This window comes from Stegodyphus dumicola, chromosome X1, assembly GCF_044657685.1.
Source record: "Stegodyphus dumicola isolate Sdum_Otavi_A_Nest chromosome X1, ASM4465768v1".
Lineage (NCBI taxonomy): Eukaryota > Metazoa > Arthropoda > Arachnida > Araneae > Eresidae > Stegodyphus > Stegodyphus dumicola.
Genome location: NC_140780.1, coordinates 164,958,897 through 164,979,030, shown reverse-complemented (window position 1 = coordinate 164,979,030; position 20,134 = coordinate 164,958,897). Strand labels below are relative to the sequence as shown.

The 20,134-nt window shown below is 33.5% G+C and overlaps 1 protein-coding gene across 2 annotated transcripts in view; it reads left to right on the top strand.

The window, feature by feature from the left end:
- The window catches only part of LOC118199526 (inactive tyrosine-protein kinase 7-like), a 151,222-nt gene that overhangs the window by 64,582 nt on the left and 66,506 nt on the right, over window positions 1-20,134 (top strand). For both annotated transcript variants that reach the window (XM_085807760.1, XM_085807759.1), the window contains exon 2: window positions 11,056-11,364. In XM_085807760.1, the coding sequence (XP_085663886.1) occupies window positions 11,056-11,364 (309 nt within the window). The remainder of the gene's footprint in view (window positions 1-11,055; window positions 11,365-20,134) is intronic.

Genomic DNA, 20,134 nt, shown 5'->3' with positions numbered 1-20,134 from the left:
TAATTAATTTGGATTTTGATGTGGAAAATATTTTACAAGTGTAGCAACATACATATTCATTTGCTTTTGAAAATATTAACCAACGTTATTCTTTTTTTAATCCATTTGTTTTTATGCGGGAAAAGATGATAGATGATGGTACGAAAGCTTTCTGTAATGCATTTAACCCCGATTATTACATACTAATCATAGATAGAGTATATACCTATGATATGTAATCATCATATGTAATCATAGGTATGATATGTAATCATAGGTATATGTAATCATAGGTATGTAATCATAGGTAACATATCTATAACAGATATACTAATATGTAATCATAGATAACATATCTATAACAGATATGATATGTAATCATAGGTAATGATATGTAATCATAGGTAACATATCTATAACAGATATACTAATAATCTATGTACAAGGTGACCCAAAAGTTCGTTAAAACTTTAAAAATCTATAGGAAAGGAAGAAGTTATGATAAAAAAGTGCAGTTTGCAAGAAAGTACTCACAAGGAAGTCGGATTTTTTTAGCAGAAAAAAAAATTACCAGTAAAGGGCACTGACGTGCTAGAGATTCAGCAGAATTATGCAAATTAATCTTGCAGTAAAACGCCGTGATACATGAGGGTTTCTCAATCGCTTTCAGAATGTTATCATTACCCAAGCAAGCGTTGTTGGTGAAGTTGTTCTATTTGAATGGAGAGTAAGCAACTGTTGCGTTGCGAAAATTTCGAATGGCGAAAAGATTGAAGATAAGGAATGGCCCCATACTATGCTGTGGAATACTGAAGCTGAAGCTTGTCAAACGGTTCGAAGAAACATGCTATTTGGAGGATCAGCCACGAAATGGAAGACCCTCATTGACGAAGAGCCGAATTACTAAGGTGGAAAACACTATGAATGATACAGTAGAGGAGTCATCCACAGTGAGTAGCAGTGCTCGCATAAATTGAAGGATATTGGATGTACCTCACTTATCGATTCGACTTATCCTCCATGGGATATTGCATCTCTATCCCTATTAATTGCAATCGCTGCATGAGTTACGACTATGAGATAGAGCTATGATCCATTATCCGAGTGGGCTATGGCAAGAATTGAAAGCGACTCTCAGTTGTTCAACATTTTCTGGATGGATGAGGCGCACTTTACACTACACGGGGATGTCAACACCCAGAACACTCGTTATATAGGGACATCAAATCCACACGAATACATGACGTAGTCATTGCATCCAACCAAGATCTGGTGTAGCTTCACCTCAGCTTTCATTGTCGGACCATTCTTCTTTGAGGAACCGTATCTCATATCTGGCTGGAAAACGTGCACAGTAGCCGCTGAGCATTATCTCACTCTTTTACATAGCAAAGTCTTGTCTGCATTAAATCAAAGAGGTGTGTTATCTGTAATAAGCTTTATGCAGGATGGCGCACCACCACACTATACCAATCCAGTAAAACGATTCCTGTTGAGTACCTTTGGTGAAGACAGAGTGATCGGTCGAGGTGGCAAGATCGCATAGTCGCATAGCAGTCAATTTTTTTACTGTTGAAATGTCATTATATTCCTGAATTAACACATTCTTTGTTCTTGTCTGCTCAGAAGTGCTAGGTAATGATCTGTAGAAATCTGGTTAGAGTCTTATCAGATAAGACAGAATAGTAGAGGGGACTTACTCGGAGCTTATTAAAATGTATGCTAGTGTTTTTTATACTTTTTAATGCTACAAGTAGTAAAGAATCTAATGTCATTATATACATTAAAATTAAAACTATTTTTTAGTTTCTGATAGATATATGCACAGATCAATTGTATTTAGATATGCAGCATAAAAATGATTAAATGGTAGTTAAATTTTCACTGGAAACATTAAAATTTGAATTTAAATGCATTTTGACTCAGAATCCTAAGAATTTATAACTTTCAATGAAATCACTTCTTTTATATGTTACATTAAAAGCATTTAAGGATTTCTGGTAGGATGTCAAAAAAATAAAATGGTACCAAGTTTTAGTTCTTAAAACTTGTTTTTGAGTATAAGGAGGGTCTTATGTTCGAGAGGGTCTTATTTTCGAATAAATGCAACATATAATATTACAGAACTATGTGACTTAAATGACAATAAGTGTATAAATACATCTTACATACATATATTAGATTCATAAGTTTAAAATTATCTTATATTTGTTATCTTCCATAAATCTTATGAGTTCTGAAAGTCCTTTAAGTATAAGAGCGAATTCGAAATATTATATTTAGATTTGTCAATGGCCCATGAAGAATTTTCTCTTTTCTTCAAAAACAGGGCAGTCATATATATAATGGATGGCATCAGCTTCAAAAGGTGCTGTTCCAGAACAGCATTTAAGATTTTTGTTAAGGAACCTTTGAAAATACATGTGAAATTTTCCGTGATTAGTTACTAATTGCGAAGTGAGGTGGTTTTATCTGGCTCTTTGGATGCTAACTTGTAGATTGATTTGGTTTGGTTTATCCGATCACTTCAAAGCACATGAAGGCTATGTGCTTAAGGGGTGGGATACCTTCATGGCAGCTTTTCTAAGGAAAACTGGTTTGTATCCTTGTTACACATGGCGAAACCACAAAAAAGGCCATGCAGCCAGCCCGTTTGCTGTTGAACACGGGTCAAACTACAGCTGTTCAGCGGCTTTACTACAAGGATGCTGGTGGGCCTTCACTAACCTAGTCCAAGATTTTTAATTGTGAACCTTCTTGTTTCCTTTGATTTCCATAATTCTTACCATGTTCTTAATTATCATTTGCTTTTTCAGATAAATTTTCTAAGTATTTTCCAAAGCTTGATAAATCTATATCAGTTTCATTTAATTCTGCATTTTGTGCTGCCTGGTCAGTAAGCTCATTGCTCTGATAATTATATTCATAGGCTCAGACTAATTCACTTATTGCATTCATAAGCACTTAGACCATTGTTATCCATAAAGGCATTAACCCTCTCGCTGCGCATCCCGCGATTTCCACGGGCAACGTAGAAGTAGCAAAATTTGCGCAACCCGCGATTTCCGCGGGGATGAATTTTTGCCGTCTATTTAACTGTGCAACCTGCTCTGTCCACGTTTAAGGTTTCCTTTCGGCTTTTCTGTGATGCTTAATTGTTTATTTAGATGTGGGCTAACAGGTGGTGTTAGTTGTCCACATTTCTGCCAAATATACAAGAATACGTAATGTAGTATTTTGTGCGCGCTTTTCAGAGCTCAAAGATGTGTGGCAGGAAGCGTTTCGCGAGTGATATAACCTATATTCCTGACGATATTTCCGACACTGATAGTAGTTCTCACTCTGATTTCAAGTATATTGAAAATATTTATAGCGAAACTGAAGCGAATTTCTCGGATTCCTCTGCAGATAGTGATGAATCTGAAAATTCAGTTTCTATTGAAAACTTTCAACAGTGGTGCCAAAATTGATATGCAAAGTATTACATTATGCAAATATTTTCATTAGTGTATATGTTTTACCTTTGTATTTTATAAAATAAATCATAATTTAACCAATATTAATTTTCAAAATTTTCCTTTTATATCATGATTCTTCAATTTCGGTATTCTGACAACATTTTTCTATAATCTAATTCTATTTTGGAAAAAAAAAAAAAAAAAAAACTCTTTTACAAAATTTTTTTGTATATTTTAACTCTAAAATATATGTAGATTTGAAATATGTAATAAAAAATACGCAATATTTTCACCTATTTAGTGAGAGGATTAAACATTGCTCTATGAGTCAGTTTGCAGTAAGCTGTTCAAAGGTTTGAGTTCAAAGGTCTGATTTTTCAGACATGCAGGTCGATCGTACATTAGATTTGCATCGGACTTGAAGCAGCACTTTTATAGTTTGCACTGGAGGTACTCAAGAACAGAATATATATATATACTGTAAAGGCCCTTATTTTCGCGAGCCCGTCGGAATCGCGAAAATTAAAGCCTCGCGAAATACTTTTTTTTTTTTTTTTTTTTCAACTTCCTCAACTTTACTTAGGTACTTTTGAAATTTTTCAACTTTCGGTTCTGTTCATGTAAAATTCGCGAAACTTTGAACTCGCGAAATCACCGATATATTCATTTTCGCGAAATATATATATATATATATATATATATATGAGATAAATTTATTTACTAAAGAAATATTGATTATACTATCTCCTAATATAAATTTAGTAGAATGTATCAAAAAGAGGGAATCCACATGTAGGAAGTTTAATTCCGAAAAATTGTATTTTAAAGGAACTTGAATGTAAATCATGAAAAGAAACTTTTTAAGGGGACTTGAATTTAAATCCGGGATTCCCAAAGTGGTCGATATCGATTTCCTAGGGGTCGACATAAACGAAAACTGATTTTGGGGGTCAACGAGGTCTAAAAATCGACCCCTATTAAATTAACACAAGTTCTTATTTAAAACTTTCAAGATAGGTAGGTACTGTATTGTTTATGTTGTGTTACGTGTACTAAGAATAATTAATATTTTTGTAGGAAACAGCATTGTTGTAGTAATGTAAAGTCTCAAGTTCGTACAAGATGAAGAACTCGTTCGTACAAGATGAAGTCTGTGTGGACAAGTTTGTGCAAGATAATGAGTTCGAGCGTACGTCTTCCAGGCGCGTTTTGACTTGCTCTCTATTTGACGCTTATGTGATTTAACATGAACGAATTCATGATCAAGTCCAAACATGTTCCTGATATTTTACTATTTAACGAGCTTGCACTTAGGTTGAAAGTTCATTTGCGTTTTGAAATTCGTTGGAGCTTGAACGATAATAACTCATATAAGTAGTCATTTATTTCAAGAGATTACAAAGTTATTACATAGCTAATTAAGTGAAGTAAAGTGACTGATTACTGAGAGTTTTATGATGGCGGACACGAAAAAAGAATGTAGACAATACAGTTTGGACTACTTGAAGTTCGGATTTATTGCATCTCCATCAAATCAAAACTTGCCGATGTGTCTCACATGTGAAAAAGTATTCAGTAACGATGCCATGAAGCCTTAAAAAATGGATGATCACTTATCAAGAGTACATGCTGACAAAAAAAGTAAGCCCTTGTCATTTTTTCAAGCACTTAAAGAAAAACTAGACAAAAGGCCATCCATAAGATCGATGTTTGCGTCATCATCTATTAAAGACGATGATGGTTTACGAGCGTCCTATAATATATCTTTACTAATAGCGAAGTCGGGGAAACCCACACAATTGGAGAGCAGCTTATCTTACCAGCCATTGCGGAGGTCCTTAACAATGTATTGTACAAACCCGCACATGAATTTTAAAGAGAATACCTTTGAGCAATAACACCGGTCAGAGACGCATAGATGATGGGACGCGATGTGGAAAACATTTTATGCAAGTTCTTACAGACCAACAGATTCTCTCTCCAGTTGGACGAGTCTACATTACCCGACAATGAAGCTCTGTTGTTAGGATATGTTCGATTCATCAAAGATGAAAATATGTGCCCAAAACTGCTTTTTGCTACATATTTAGAGACTGATACCAGAGGAGAATCGGTTTTTCAGGCCGTGGAACATTTTTTTACTGACAAAGCTATTCCATGGAAGAACATTGTTTCTGTTGCGACTGATGGTGCACCGTCTATGGTTGGTCGTCATCGTGGTTTTATAGCTCACTTAAAGCGACAACTGCCTGATGTACTGGTCATTCACTGCGTGATTCACAGGCAGCATTTAGTAGCAAAAAAGCTGAGTCCTAGATTGCATAAGTCTTTACAATATGTAATAAATGCTATCAACAAGATTCGAAGCAATTCTTTGAACTCTCGGTTATTTGCTCAGCTATGTGAGGAAAACGACGAAGTCTTTACTCGATTACTTCTGCACACTGAAGTTCGCTGGCTATCAAGAGGCTCTTGCTTAAAAAGATTTTCAGCCATTTTTGAATCTGTGTTGGAGTTTTTACAAGAAAAAGATCCGCATTTGAAAGAAAATCTGAACAATTGTAAAACAGATATTTATTATTTGACTGATATCTTTGGAATGTTCAACAAAGTTAATTTGCAACTGCAGTGTGACGATCTTAACTTGATTAAAACAAAATCAATAATATCGGTCTTCGTGGGTAAACTAATCCTTTATAAACAAAATTTAGGCAGAAAAGAATATTTACAGTTTCCGCATTTGTCAAAATTACTAGAAATGTTTCAAGATGATGACATTTTATTATATGTCACTCACTTGGACGCATTACACAAGGATTTTACGGAGAGGTGTGAGGATTTTTTAAATTTACAAATTCCTCAATGGATAATAAATCCGTACAATACCACAGCCATAGAAGAAGCCAATGTGATAATGCAAGAAGAGTTGATTACCATCAGCACAGACGAAGAGCTTAAGCAGAAGTTCAACCAAGGCTATCAGAAGTTCTGGTTGCAACGCAACATTGAAACACAGTATTTTACATTGTGGAACATTGCTAAAAAATACCTTATCGCTTTTCCATCATCCTACCTAGTTGAAAAAAGCTTCAGTGTGGTAACAAACATTTTGACGAAACAAAGAAACCGTTTGAAAATCGACCAAAGCGGAGATTTAAGGCTGCAACTCACCAATATTGAACTGGATGTAGCTAGATTGATAGTCATCAGGTTCATCCATCACACTGAATGTTTTATTTTCTCTTTGCGAATTAATACTTTTTTAAATATAATTTCCTACCTACTTAAGATTCTTTAAGTACTTAATTTGTAATAATCATTATAAATTAAACTTGATATTTACTGAATTGTATGTCTTTTTATTTTGTTAAATTTTGATGAGAAAATGAAGTCAACTTTACTCACTTAACCAAGTGCAAAGTTTTCCAATTGGTAACTTAGTACCTAGGTATTTTGTATCAATAGGAAAAAGCTAAAGATAGCCCCCCTTATTCATAATACTCTGCTAACTTAAAACATTGCTAATTCTCACTCTGTCTTCTTCTATTGACCTAAGTCAGAATGAAAAATAACACTCTGTAGCAGCTGTTTTAAGTTAGCGGACCATTATGAATAAGGGGGTTGATCTTAAAAGTAGGTAATTTGGCCATGGGGGTCTGAGGTAACAGTTCATTTTGGAAAAGGGGTCACTTGTCCAAAATAGTTTGAAGATCCCTGATTTAAATCATGTGCTAGAACAATCTTCACTTCATTATCTCACCACCAGATGGCTGCACTATGCAGGAAGCAGTTTATTCACAGTTTCAAAGATGGCTTGCCTGCTAGTGTGGAAATGTAGAAAATAATAATAAATTATAAAAAAATGATTAATTGCAAAGTAAAAAATACTGTTTGATTGTAAATATTACAAATCAATTTGTAAAGTGTTTTTTGTAATTTTTCTGTTTGTTTAATTGTTTTAAGTTCTTAATTTTTCACTCTGTGTTTTCAACTGCAACTTTGAACTGAACAGAGAGAGAGTCTCTGAGTTGGGAACCATGTGTTGGACTGTGCATGTGAAGTTTGTGTCAATAAAACTCTTGCATTATTTAATTTAGTTTTTGCTGATTTATTTTACTGTATCAATATTGGTTTAATCACTAAAAATAATTTCTCTCCAAACATGGCCATTTGATACCTCCAGGACACATGAATAACAGAATTTCAAACTTTGAAAAAGAAATATCTATATGAGATATATATATGATTCAGTTTGCAGTAAGCCGATTTTGACTTCGAGGGTCTGATATTTCAGACATGCAGATCGTACATTAGATTTGCATCTGACTTGAAGCAGCACCTTATAGTTTGCACTGGAGATACTCAAAAATAGAACACACACACACGTATATATAGATAGATATATATGATTCAGAAAATGTTTATGTGATTATATTTATGTATATATATATGCAGTCCGAAATCCGGACTCGTCGGGAATTCGTCGATTCCGGATTTGGGATTTTTCTGGATATTAGAACATCAGCTTAAATCTGGTAAGATGGCATGCAGAAATTATTAAATTAAAAATATGAAATCGTAATTTATGAAATAAAGAACAATTATCATCTAAAGGGTATCAAAATTTACAAAAAAAAAGAGCTTGATATTTATTTGTTTACTTTATTAAACATTTCTTTCAATGTACATTGTTTAAGTTGCTTCGACAAAAAATTCTAAAAGTTCTTTTTTCTTATGTCATATACAGTTGACTTTCGAATGCCATACTCCTCGCGTAATTTTGAGATGGATATGCCTTTATTCATTTTTTGCAGCAATTCCACTTTTTGTTTAATGGGCATCAAAACATGGTTTCGTTTTGTAGATCCTTTGGCAGCTCCAGAATTTGAATCTCTTTTCGACATAATCGAAAGTTCAAGCTTAGTTTTTATAAAATTGCTGTAATAATAATAGTCTGCAAAAAATAATAAGTTGGATCAAACTAGAAGATTACGGAGCAGCGCAGTCTGCTACATTAACTGAAAGAATCAGTAAAGATAATTTTAGCCTAGCTTAATAACGTCCATTATACATGATTGGCTGTGTATCACAAGATTGGCAACGAAAGCCAAGTTGTTTCGCTAAAATTTGTCTTGCTCCTATTGCGTACTGAATTAAGCCTGAATTGTATTAGTTTAGTTATTTAATATACCTACGTTCATTTCTTGCACATGCTTAAAACTAATCTGAGTCCTGAATAAATAAACTACCACATATACTTAACGCTTTATCTAGGGCTGGCGCTAAATACCGAATGGTGTAGTCTCTACGGGTCCTAAATTCTGCTATAAAGCGCCTTCCTAAGTTCTAAATTTTCACCGCACCTAAACTTTGCTACCCAGTGCTGTCCGTAAATCATAAAAAACTTCTCATCCCTTAATTTTTCCACTCTGTGCTTCCCTAAATTCCAAAAATTTCGTCTTACCTGAATTCTGCGGTCCGGTGCTGACATATTCTGCCGCCGCTTCTGAGTTTATGTTGAACAACATATCAGTTATTCTTAATTAAATTAGCACTAAATGTAATCTTTTGCCCTATGAGTTTCATTAACAAAATCTATTTTTAGCATATGAAAATAAATTTTTGTTGAATTTTTCCTCGTCAACATTTCTTAGAGCATTTAAAAATCTATGATCATCGCCAAGCGTAATTTTAGCATAAAATGTTGCTAAAAGGTTGCCGTACTCTTGTTATTCAATTATTAATATAAAAAAGTTTAGACATCACAGCATGAGTTATTAGTGAAGCTGTCATGTATTGATAAACATGCGGTGATGAAAGCAAAATATAATAAATAATGACTCGCCAGGTTGGCATCAGGGATATAAAATAGATGAATGTTTTGGTTTGAGATGTATGCCAAGTAGATACGCAGCCAAATTATTAATCTAAAAAATTTACGCTTACATCATTGTTTTTCCATAACGAGGTATTTTATTTGGTGCTTAAGTGAAATTAAGAATCGGAATTTTTAAATGAAAATCTCCACATGTTTTATTATTGAATGAAAAATCAAATGCGCGTGGTTAAAGCATGCAAAAAGGAAAAAAAAAAAAAAAGTGTTTGTAGCTTTGAGCTCTGGATTTTAGATCATTCCGGATAATGGGCATCCAGATTTCGGACTTTGTACTTATAAAGAAAAACAGGGGGGGGTGGAACTTTAAGATGATTTAATTTTAAAATTTATTTAATAGAACTAAATCGTAAAATCCTATACTGTTGCTGAAAATATAATATTTAATTTAGTAAATTAAAAGAGAATATAAAGGAAATTATCTTCTAGGAAATTTGAAGAGAAATTTAGAAAGCGAATGTCCACTATTGTGGTAATAATTAATTTCAGTTTGTAAATAAATAGACTGGAATTGTCAATTAAAATGTGGAAGAAAAGAATAAAACAAGAGAACTATTGCTGGTTCCAAATAGAAAGACCTTAACTTATCAAGGGGACTTGGAACCTTTCCATACAGCCATCACGTTTGATCACAGTTCCATATAAGCATATAACCATTCATGAAAAGCACAGTTCATCATCTCGCTTATCCTTTAAACAAATCCCTTTTCAATTTTGCATTTCTATTCAGTTTCAGAATATCTGAATTACATCTTACCAGTTCAGATTTCTTTTGTTATGATAAAATATAAAGAGAGTGTAAAATTAACTTTTGCCCTTAATTTGTAAAAAAAATTTTCTAATTTTGTGACAAATTAGTTTATTTCTTGTTTTTATTTCATTTTTTTCTTATGTTTAGTTTCAAATCTTTTTCTCTATGACTGCTATATTTATTCTTGAATTTATTTGTAATTAATAGTCTGTCCCTGTGTCAGGAAATTATCTCACATATCTGAATTGGTAAGGTGTAATTTGGATATTCTGAAATTTAAAATTGAAAAGAGATTTGTTGAGATATGCAAGATGATGAAATACACTTTTCATGAATTATTGAAGATTGTATGGAGAGGTTTCAGTTCCCCTTCATAAGTTGGTATCTTTCTGTGGAATCAGCAATAATTCTCGTTTTATTCTCTTTTTTTACATTTTATGACAGTTCCAGTGTATTTATTTACAAATTCCAGTTATTACTACAATAGTGCACATTTGCTTTCTAAATTTCACTTTGAATTTCCTAGGAGATAATTTCTTTTATATTATATTATATATGTATAAACCTCTTATACATGGTTGCAGTTATTAATATTGTTGCAGAATTGCCTTGCTTTGACTCCAGTTTACTTTTAACTTTAGATGCTTTAAGTTTATATATACAGAGAGAGAGAGAGAGAGAGAGAGATTCTAATAAAGAAAAAAGATGAAATGAGGTTTTCAAAGATGTACATTTAAAATCCATCAGTACGGAAGTTTTTTTTTCTGGGTAATAATGTTTGTGAAACCACATATTGAGTCATAAAATCAAATTCCATTGTCTTAAGTTTTAAAGTTTACCAGTAAGGTGTTTTTTTTCTCCCCTTTTCTTTTTTTAAAGTAAGCTTTATTTAGTGATTATGGCATATTATTAGAAGACTAGTATTTTTAAATTCTGTTTCAATCTATTAATAAATTTGTTTCTTTTTCTTCCAGGTATCACTTTACAAGGAAGAGCAGACCAAGATACATTATTTTTCAGCCCTCAGCCAGAAGATGTCACAGCATTAGAGGGCTATAACACTACTATAAAGTGTGGTGCTTCTAGTAAAGAAAATATTACATTCTATTGGACTTTAGATGGGCAGAGGCTGGAGAATGATACTCGCCGCCATATGGTCGGCAGTAACTTATATATTTCAAGAGTAAATCCCCTTTCTGATATAGGAGAATTTAAATGCATTGCCACTGATACCACAACCGGACGTTCCATCATCAGCAGAGGAGCTCAGGTCAACATCTTATGTAAGTGAAGATTTGTATATTCTGAAACCATTTAATTCTTATTTGTCAGTTTTACTGATTTACTCTTGTTTTATCTGAAAAGAATTCTAGTAAAATTTTCTCCAAATTTATTTGTTGAAGAAATATTTTATTCATTATGTGCAAGAAATTTTAAAATGATAGATGTAATTCTTCTCCTTATTTCAATCATGTTATCACAGAATTTTTGATGTAGAGGCTTATCTGCACTTTTTATGTTTTATTATGTGCATTATGCATAATGCATGATTAATAAACACACTTTATATGACTTGCAAATGCAGTTAAAGGCTAAACAGCATACTCAGTATATATAATAGCACACTAAAATGAACTAAAGCTCAGCATTAATTTTCTTATCATGCAGGAATAGACTGAAATAGAGGTTTATGTGTTTTTGCTTTTAGTTATGTATGAAATGAACTGAAAGAGTGAGAGTCATGAAAATACATAAAAACACATGCCTTCTATTTTCTACAGTCAACAAACAAAGATGTTTTTTCCTAATTTTTTAGTACTATAAATTAAATGGCTAGACATTGCCAAACATTTATAGACTCTAAAAGCTAACCATTCATAGAATATGATAAATATTTTTTTAAATTTCAAATTCAATATCTTTACAAAAACTTTTGTAGTAGATCAAATCCATGGTCTAATTTTTTTTTTTTTTTTTTTTTTTTTTTGTGATCCTTTACAGTTGCATGTTATCATATAGAGGTTAGTTTACTTAAACATGGCAAAGCAAGCGAGGACTATCTGCCTGGGGGGGGAAAGCCTTTGCTAGCGGGACATGCTTCTAATTATACTACAAAGACATGCTGACAGAAGAAATAAGGAAAGGAGAGACCCTAAGTGGTTTCTGCCATTCACGCTGTTGAAGCAGTTACATGTCCTTCTTGTTTATCAAAATATACAGGGTAATTCATTACTAGACCAACAAACCTGTAGGATGTGTAGGGGGTACAGAGACAACTCCAGAATCACATAGGAATTCAGGGTCATAAATGGCATAGTTTCAAGCTGTGTTTCAAAGGAACAGAGGAAAAAAACAGAAACAGCAACACATTAAAGGGACAGAAAACATTTTATTGAAAGGTTATACTACAAAAGGTATAAATTATGACCAGATGTCGTCTGGCAGGCCTGACAGCGGCACTGCATGAAATGCCTTACATTCTGGAACATCCCTGGCATGTCATGTATCTCCCGGCAGCTACAAATATTCGAGTGATGAGGTCTTCAAATGAAGGAACGGTCATCTCATACACCAAACTCTTCATGTGACCCCAGAGGAAGTCCATGCATGATAGGTCCGTTGATCTGGAAGGCCAATAAACAGGGCCACCATGACCTGTCCACCACTGTCCAAAGGTTACTTCGAGATGTCAGTGCACATCAGTGGTGTAATGTGGATGAGCCTTGTACTGACCCAAACATTGACCGAGAAACGCTCTTGAGCTGCACGTGGTTGCGTATGATGAGGGTTCTTCAAAGCCCGCACATGGGTGCTATGCTGATCGAAGGCTCCTTTACATGCAAAGTATGCTTCATCTGTGAACACATATGCAGCAAATGTGCTGTATATAGCACTTTGTTGCAGGAACAATATCACAAATGTTCTTCAGAGTGGGTAATCATCTGGCTCTAGTAACTGGACAGGATAAGCTATATTTTAAATCAAAAATCACAGTCACTCTATAATTAGTGCCCTGTTCACTTTATTCTAAATTAGAGAACCTTTTATTTTAATGGCTAAGTATTATTTAATATTGATACCAATTTCTGATTTCCATCTACTTAAAACATGTACTAATAGTCCTTAAGACTTATAACTGAATTATTATAAAAAGAAATAATTATTTTCATATATACAGTACAAAGTCTGAAATCCGGACTGGTCGGGACTTCAGTAATTCCGAATTTGAGATTTTTCCAGATAATAGATCATCAATTTATATCTGGTAAGATGGCATGCAGAAATTATACAGTAAAAAATATGAAATCATAATTTATGAAACAAAGCACAATAATTATCTAAAGGGTATCAAAATTTACAAAAAAAAAAAAAAAAAAAAAGGCTTAATACTTATTTGTTTACTTTATTAAACATTTCTTTCAATGTAAGTTGTTTAAGATGCTTCCACAAAAAATTCCTTTTTTCTTTTTTTCTTGTGTCATATACAGTGGACTTTCCAATGCTATACTCCTCGCATAATTTTGAGACGGATATGCCTTTATCCATTTTTGCACAATTCCACTTTTTGTGTAATGGACATCGAAACGTGGTTTCGCTTTGTAGATCCCTTAGTAGCTCCAGAATTGGAATCTCTTTTCGACATAATTGAAAGTTCAAGCTTTAGTTTTTATAAAATTGCTGTAATAATAACAGTCTGCAAAAAATAATAAGCTGGATCAAACTAGAAGATTACGGAGCAGCGCAATGCGCTACATTAACTGAAAGAATCGGTAAAGATAATTTTAGCCTAGCTTAATAACGTCCATTATACATGATTGGCTGTGTATCACAAGATTGGCAACGAAAGCCAAGTTGTTTCACTAAATTTTGTCTTGCTCCCATTGGTACTGAATTGAGCCTGAATTGTATTAGTTTAGTTATTTACCATACCTACGTTCATTTCTTGCACATGCTTAAAACTAATCTGAGTTCTGAATAAATAAACTCTCACATATACTTAAGGCTTTAGCTAAGGCTGGTGCTTGATACTACCTGGTGCAGTCTCTACGGGTCCTAAATTCTGCTACAAAGTGCTTTCCTAAGTTCTAAATTTTCACCGGGCCTGAACTTTGGATCCCAGTGCTTTCTGTAAATCATAAAAACTTCTCATCCCTTAATTTTGCCGCTTGGTGTTTCCCCAAATTCCAAAAATTTTGTCTTATCTAAATATTAGCACTAAATGTAATCTTTTGCCCTATGAGTTTCATTAACAAAATCTGTTTTTAGCACATGAAAATAAATTTTTGTTGAATGTTTCCTCGTCAACATTTCTTAGAGCATTTAAAAATCTATGATCATCGCCAAGCGTAATTTTAGCATAAAAGTTTGCCATACTCTTGTTATTCAATTACTAATATAAAAAAGTTTAGACATCACAGCATGAGTTATTACTGAAGCTGTCATGTATTGATAAACATGCGGTGATGAAAGCAAAATATAATAAATAATGACTCGCCAGGTTGGCATCAGGGATATAAAATAGATGAATGTTTCGGTTTGAGTTGTATGCCAAGTAGATACTCAGATACGCAGCCAAATTATTAATCTAAAAAATTTACGCTTACATGATTGTTTTTCAATAACGAGGTATTTTATTTAGTGCTTAAGTGAAATTTAGAATCGGAATTTTTAAATGAAAATCTCCACATGTTTTATTATGGAAGGAAAAATCAAATGCGCATGTGTAAAGCATTAGTTTAAAAAAAAAAAAAAATTGTGGCTTTGAGGTCCGGATTTTAGATCATTCCGGATAATGGACGTCCAGATTTTGGACTTTGTACTGTATCAAAAATTTGTTCTGACCCTTTTATTTAATAATACATATTCTAAATATTCTACTTATTATTTCTTCTTTATGTATGCATCTCATATACTGTGCCTTCTAACACCTTTTAACCCTCTAAGCAGCAAGGCCATATATATACAGCTTAGAATACTTTTTGTAATATATATAAGAACGTATATATACGTGCATATTAAAATATGTTAAAGAAATTAAAGCAATATATCAAAAGAAAGAAATCCAGGTATGAAATACCAGGAGAGTTTTTACATTAAAATCAAAACAACAATTTGGTCTCATAGTTGTTTTCGGATATCACAAAACAAAGATGAAATTTTCCAGTTAACGGATTTTGTAAAGTAATATGGAGAAGCGGTAATAAATGAAGATGGTATAAAAGAAGTTTTTTTATTGTGATGACAGTGGTTCTCAGTCATCAATCAATCAATTAATGAATGGCGAAATCTGTAGTATGGTTCTAGTTCCAGAAATGACCGCTACTGATAGTGAAGAAAGTGACAGAGAAGTTACTGAAAACGAGAAAATTTCGATTGACAAGTTAGTCGGAATTCTCGAAATAGCAGTTACAAGACTTCAACCATGTAACTGAATGAGATTATGTCTGTCTACAGAATTCAAGAGAAAGTATTAGCACCAAAAAAAAAAAAAAAAAAAGAAGCCACTTACATCGAAAGAAATATAGGGTAAACAAATATAATAATATAATAGGGTAAACAAATAAATATTAAGCTTTTTTTTTTTTTTTTTTTTTTTTTTTTTGTAAATTTTCATAACCTTTAGATCATAAATACTTCATTATTTCATAAATCATGATTTCAAATTTTAATTTTATAATTTCTACATGCCATCTTACTAGATTTAAACTGATGATCTAATATCCGGAAAAATCCGGAATCGCTGAAGTCCCAATGAGTCCGGATTTCAGACTTTGTACTGTATTTAGAAATATAAACTTAAGGAAAATTACATGCACTAGTTTTAATACCAAATCAAAAAGCAGATTACAACATAGGCCCTACCAGTAGCCAAATGCCTGAAACCACTGAATGCTGGGTGTCTGACTTATTTCTGTCCCATGTGAAAGGGCTAGTTGCATGTTTGGTTTTCATGTTTTCCCAGTGTGTACCAGAATGCGAGCACGTTTACCTTAGAAGGTTCTCCTGGAAGTCATTCCTCCCATTATGCAGGTAGCCCTCATGTTCTTTGCCATATTCAAATAACCTAACCTGGCCTATGTGCTGAATAACAAATATTTTAACAGGGATAACTTTCCATTTAAAGCTGCAAACTTTTGACTGAAATTATGTTTTTGTTTACATTCATTATCAAATTGAAGTTTTCTAGTAAATATATTTTGGCAAAGCTTTTAATACATCTGTTTGAAGTTTTACTCAATTTAATAGTTCTCTGAGAATATAACAAATAGCTACCCAGTTCACATTCAGCCTTTAAATTCATTGTCATAACAGTATTGGGTACTTTTCCGTTTTGCCGGCGCAGGCGATAAAGTCGCCAACAGTGATACAACTGATGCCAAACGGAATAACCTCGCTGGTAACCTTTTACGCCTCATTTTCAAAACAAGTTGCAGCCATTTCTTATCACATTGATTATTTCTTTCAATATTGGCATAAAATTACATAGAATTTTTACCAGATAGTTCAATTTTATGCCCTAAGGCCATTCGTGGTAATTAAATCAACTAGGATGCAATCACACCGCTCACCCGAAGGCAAAAATATAGAAAAGGCAAAGTCAAGGGTCATCAGTTCTAATGAGAATGCACTAGCGAAGTAAAGCACCGCGGTTCTACATAATTTCTGAGTAAGCTATTCGTACAAATTGAAATAACAATTAAGTTATTACATTAAGTCAAATCTTAATTTGTATTCCAAATTAAGATTTAACTTAATGTAGATAATTACTGAGAAAATTAGATTTTTGTAGCACAGTTTACGTGAGATGAAATCACTTGGAATCACGTGATACAAACCGGCGAATCAGGATGTTGAACCGTGAAAGCATAGTAAATTCTTAAATTAATGTCTTTTTAAAAATTTATTGTCTTTATTTATTGGCTTTTTACAAAATTTTAAACGATATTAAAATGTTTGTCTTCAAAATACAAAATTCTTAGAACTAACATTTGTTAGCATTTTTTATGTGTATGCTGTATGTTGTCGCCAATAAAGTCTGCTTGGCGAGATTTGCGCCGGCGAAACAGAAAAGTACCCAGTATTGATTGCCTTACTCTGCATCCCAGCATTGCTTCACTTTTTGAAACATTGAAACTGAACATTTGAAACAACTGATTGATCTAAATTCATAAACATCTGAAATTTTCTCATTGCGAGGAGATCCAAAAGTGTAAATCACATTACCAAAACACTGATGAATAACAAGGATGCTATTTATAGGGGTTGGACAAAAATATGGAAACACCTTTAAAAAAACATGTTTCTTTGCTTAATATGGTGTAGGAAACCCGTTGGCATCCAAAACAGCTTGCAGTCTTCTCGGAATGGATAAATACAGTTCCTGTATGTTTGCCAAGGGAATATTATACCATTCTTCCTGCAAAACGGTGGCAAGTTCAGATAGCGATGTTGGCGGTGGATAACGAGAACGCACTTTCCGTTCCAATGTAGACCACAAAGGTTCGATAATATTCAGGTCTGGTGACTGTGGTGGCCAGGGGAAATGGGACAACTCATCCTCATGCTCAGAAAACCAGTCCTGGACAATGTGAGCTGTATGAACAGGGGCTTTGTCGTCTTGGAAGACACCATCACCATCGGGGAACAAAGTTTGTACCATGGGATGAACTTGATCGGCCAAAATGTTCAGATAAGTCTTGGCAGTCATGTGCCCTGACACAGTTATCATGGGGCTAGCAGAGAACCATGATATGGCTGCCCAAACCATAACAGAACCCCCGCCATGTTTCACTCTTGGCAACAAGCAGTCTGTATTATAGGCTTGAGATGGCGTTCTCCAGACGTAAACTCGGCCAGAAGTGGGAAACAATGTGAAAGAAGACTCGTCAGACCATATTACTTGCTTCCACTGCTCTATAGTCCAGGCTTTATGACTTAAACACCACCTTTTCCTGTTATGGGCATTAGCATCACTGATCAGTGGCTTCTCAATTGCAGCACGGCCAGCAATTCCCTGTTTATGAAGCTCCCTTCTAATTGTTTTGGTACTCACAGGGTTCGGTAACACAACATTCATTTCAGCAGTAACTTTTGCAGCTGTGGTCTTCTTATTTTTCGTCACAATTGCCCTTAATGATCGTCTGTCACGACCACTCAGGACACACTTTCGTCCGCACTGTGATTTAGCAGATGATGTTTTTCCGATTTCAAATATGCGGAATAAATCTTCGATACAGAACCTCTTGAAACACTAAACACCTCGGCTACCTTGCTTACGGAAGCACCTACCATACGTGCTCCAACAATTTGCCCACGTTCGAAGTCTGTTAACTCTGACATAATGCAATGATAACCTCACATAACAGTACTCCAACAAACAACTGAACTGTTTAGCACGTTTACGAAGTTGTATAGGTGGCGTCAGTAGTCAAAAATGCCAGTGCCACCTACATATTTCATTAAAATCAATCTTTGTTTTCAAACTTGCATTTCACAAGGTGTTTCCATATTTTTGTCCATCCACTGTATATGCCTTTATAGATTTTTAGAAAAGAATTTAGAACTATAATTTTATGTTAAAAAGTAACCAGATGTGGAATCTCAAATTTTTTCAAACTTATATTTTAAGAAAATATATTTCTTTATTTTTAACCCTCTGAGCACCATGGCTGGCTTTGTCATAACGCTCAGAAGTTTTTCCCATTTGGTATATATTAGCTAATAATTTACGTTATTTTGCTTTCTTACTTTCTTTAATAATATAAATGTCATCTTAATAAATGTAAGTTTATGAAAAAAGAGCTTTAAGTAAATATACAAATTTAGCTAATAAAGGCTCTTTAAATACAGGTCTTCATGACAGATCCAAAGAGGTTTAATGTAGGCCATTTTAACTGCATGTTATTTTCTAATTTGGATGAAAAAATAGTTAAAATAACTACTTGTTTATTAATCAGTTACTGCTATAAGTATGTATTAAAATATATGCATTTCATTTAAATCATTTTAATATTTGGAACCTAAAATAAAAGTAGCAAATTCACTGTCAAGGCTATTAAAGTAGGTATTTCAAATTTCATGCTTATAAACCAGTTAGTGATAAAGATATTGAGCTATAAATGTGTTATATTTTTTGAATATTTTGACATTTTAAAGCTACCTGACTCCTTAAGGCAGTGGTTCCAGGGTTCCAAGTGCATTTGGGGGGGCGGCTTCTTGGCCACTTCAGGAAAATAAAATAAATAAGAATTGAATGACATTGAAGAATAAGAAACAAAAAGTAGAATACCACAAAAGAAATTTAGAAATTATATTTTGAAAGCAGAAATTTGCCAAGTAGAATTTTGTACCTTTAGCAGATGATGCTTAGCCATTACTTTGAAATGTACATTCGAGAAGCTTTTCGCTCATTTTCGATACTTCAAGAATTCTTGGAATCCACTCAAAGCTTTTTGAAATTTAGCTCCATATAGATACAAGTGGGTCGTCAATTTGAAGTCAGTTCAATGTGAAAGTTCATTGCGACAATATCATGACTTCTCAGAGATTGTTCCATGAGTTTTCTGTGCATTTAATTTCTTTATGAGTTTAATTGTGTAACTTGTGACTATTCATTAATAAAGTTGAAAATAAAAGTGTATAAAATCAGAACATCTTAAAAGCAGATTCTGTATACACTCTTTTGCAAAAAAAATCGAAGCACCAAGAAGGACTTTTGCGATTGTGACAAAATTTGGTATGCAAAACCATCTTCATCAAACATGTAAATAATCAAAGTTTCAAGGCAAATAAACAAGAATTGTGATCATAGTGCACATTTCTAGTGTGCAGTTCACAAAGTATAAAAACAGTAACAGAGGCAGAAAATTTATCTTTTTTTGTTGCTGACATTCTAATTCCATAAAGAAGTAATAAAGATACGATTATGACAATATCAAAGACCTTACAGACAACTAAATGACTTCGAATGTGGTCGCATTGTAGGGTTGCGTGAAGCTGGGTGGTAATACCAAGCAATAGGCTGCCACCTGCAGCATACAGACACTGCTGTGC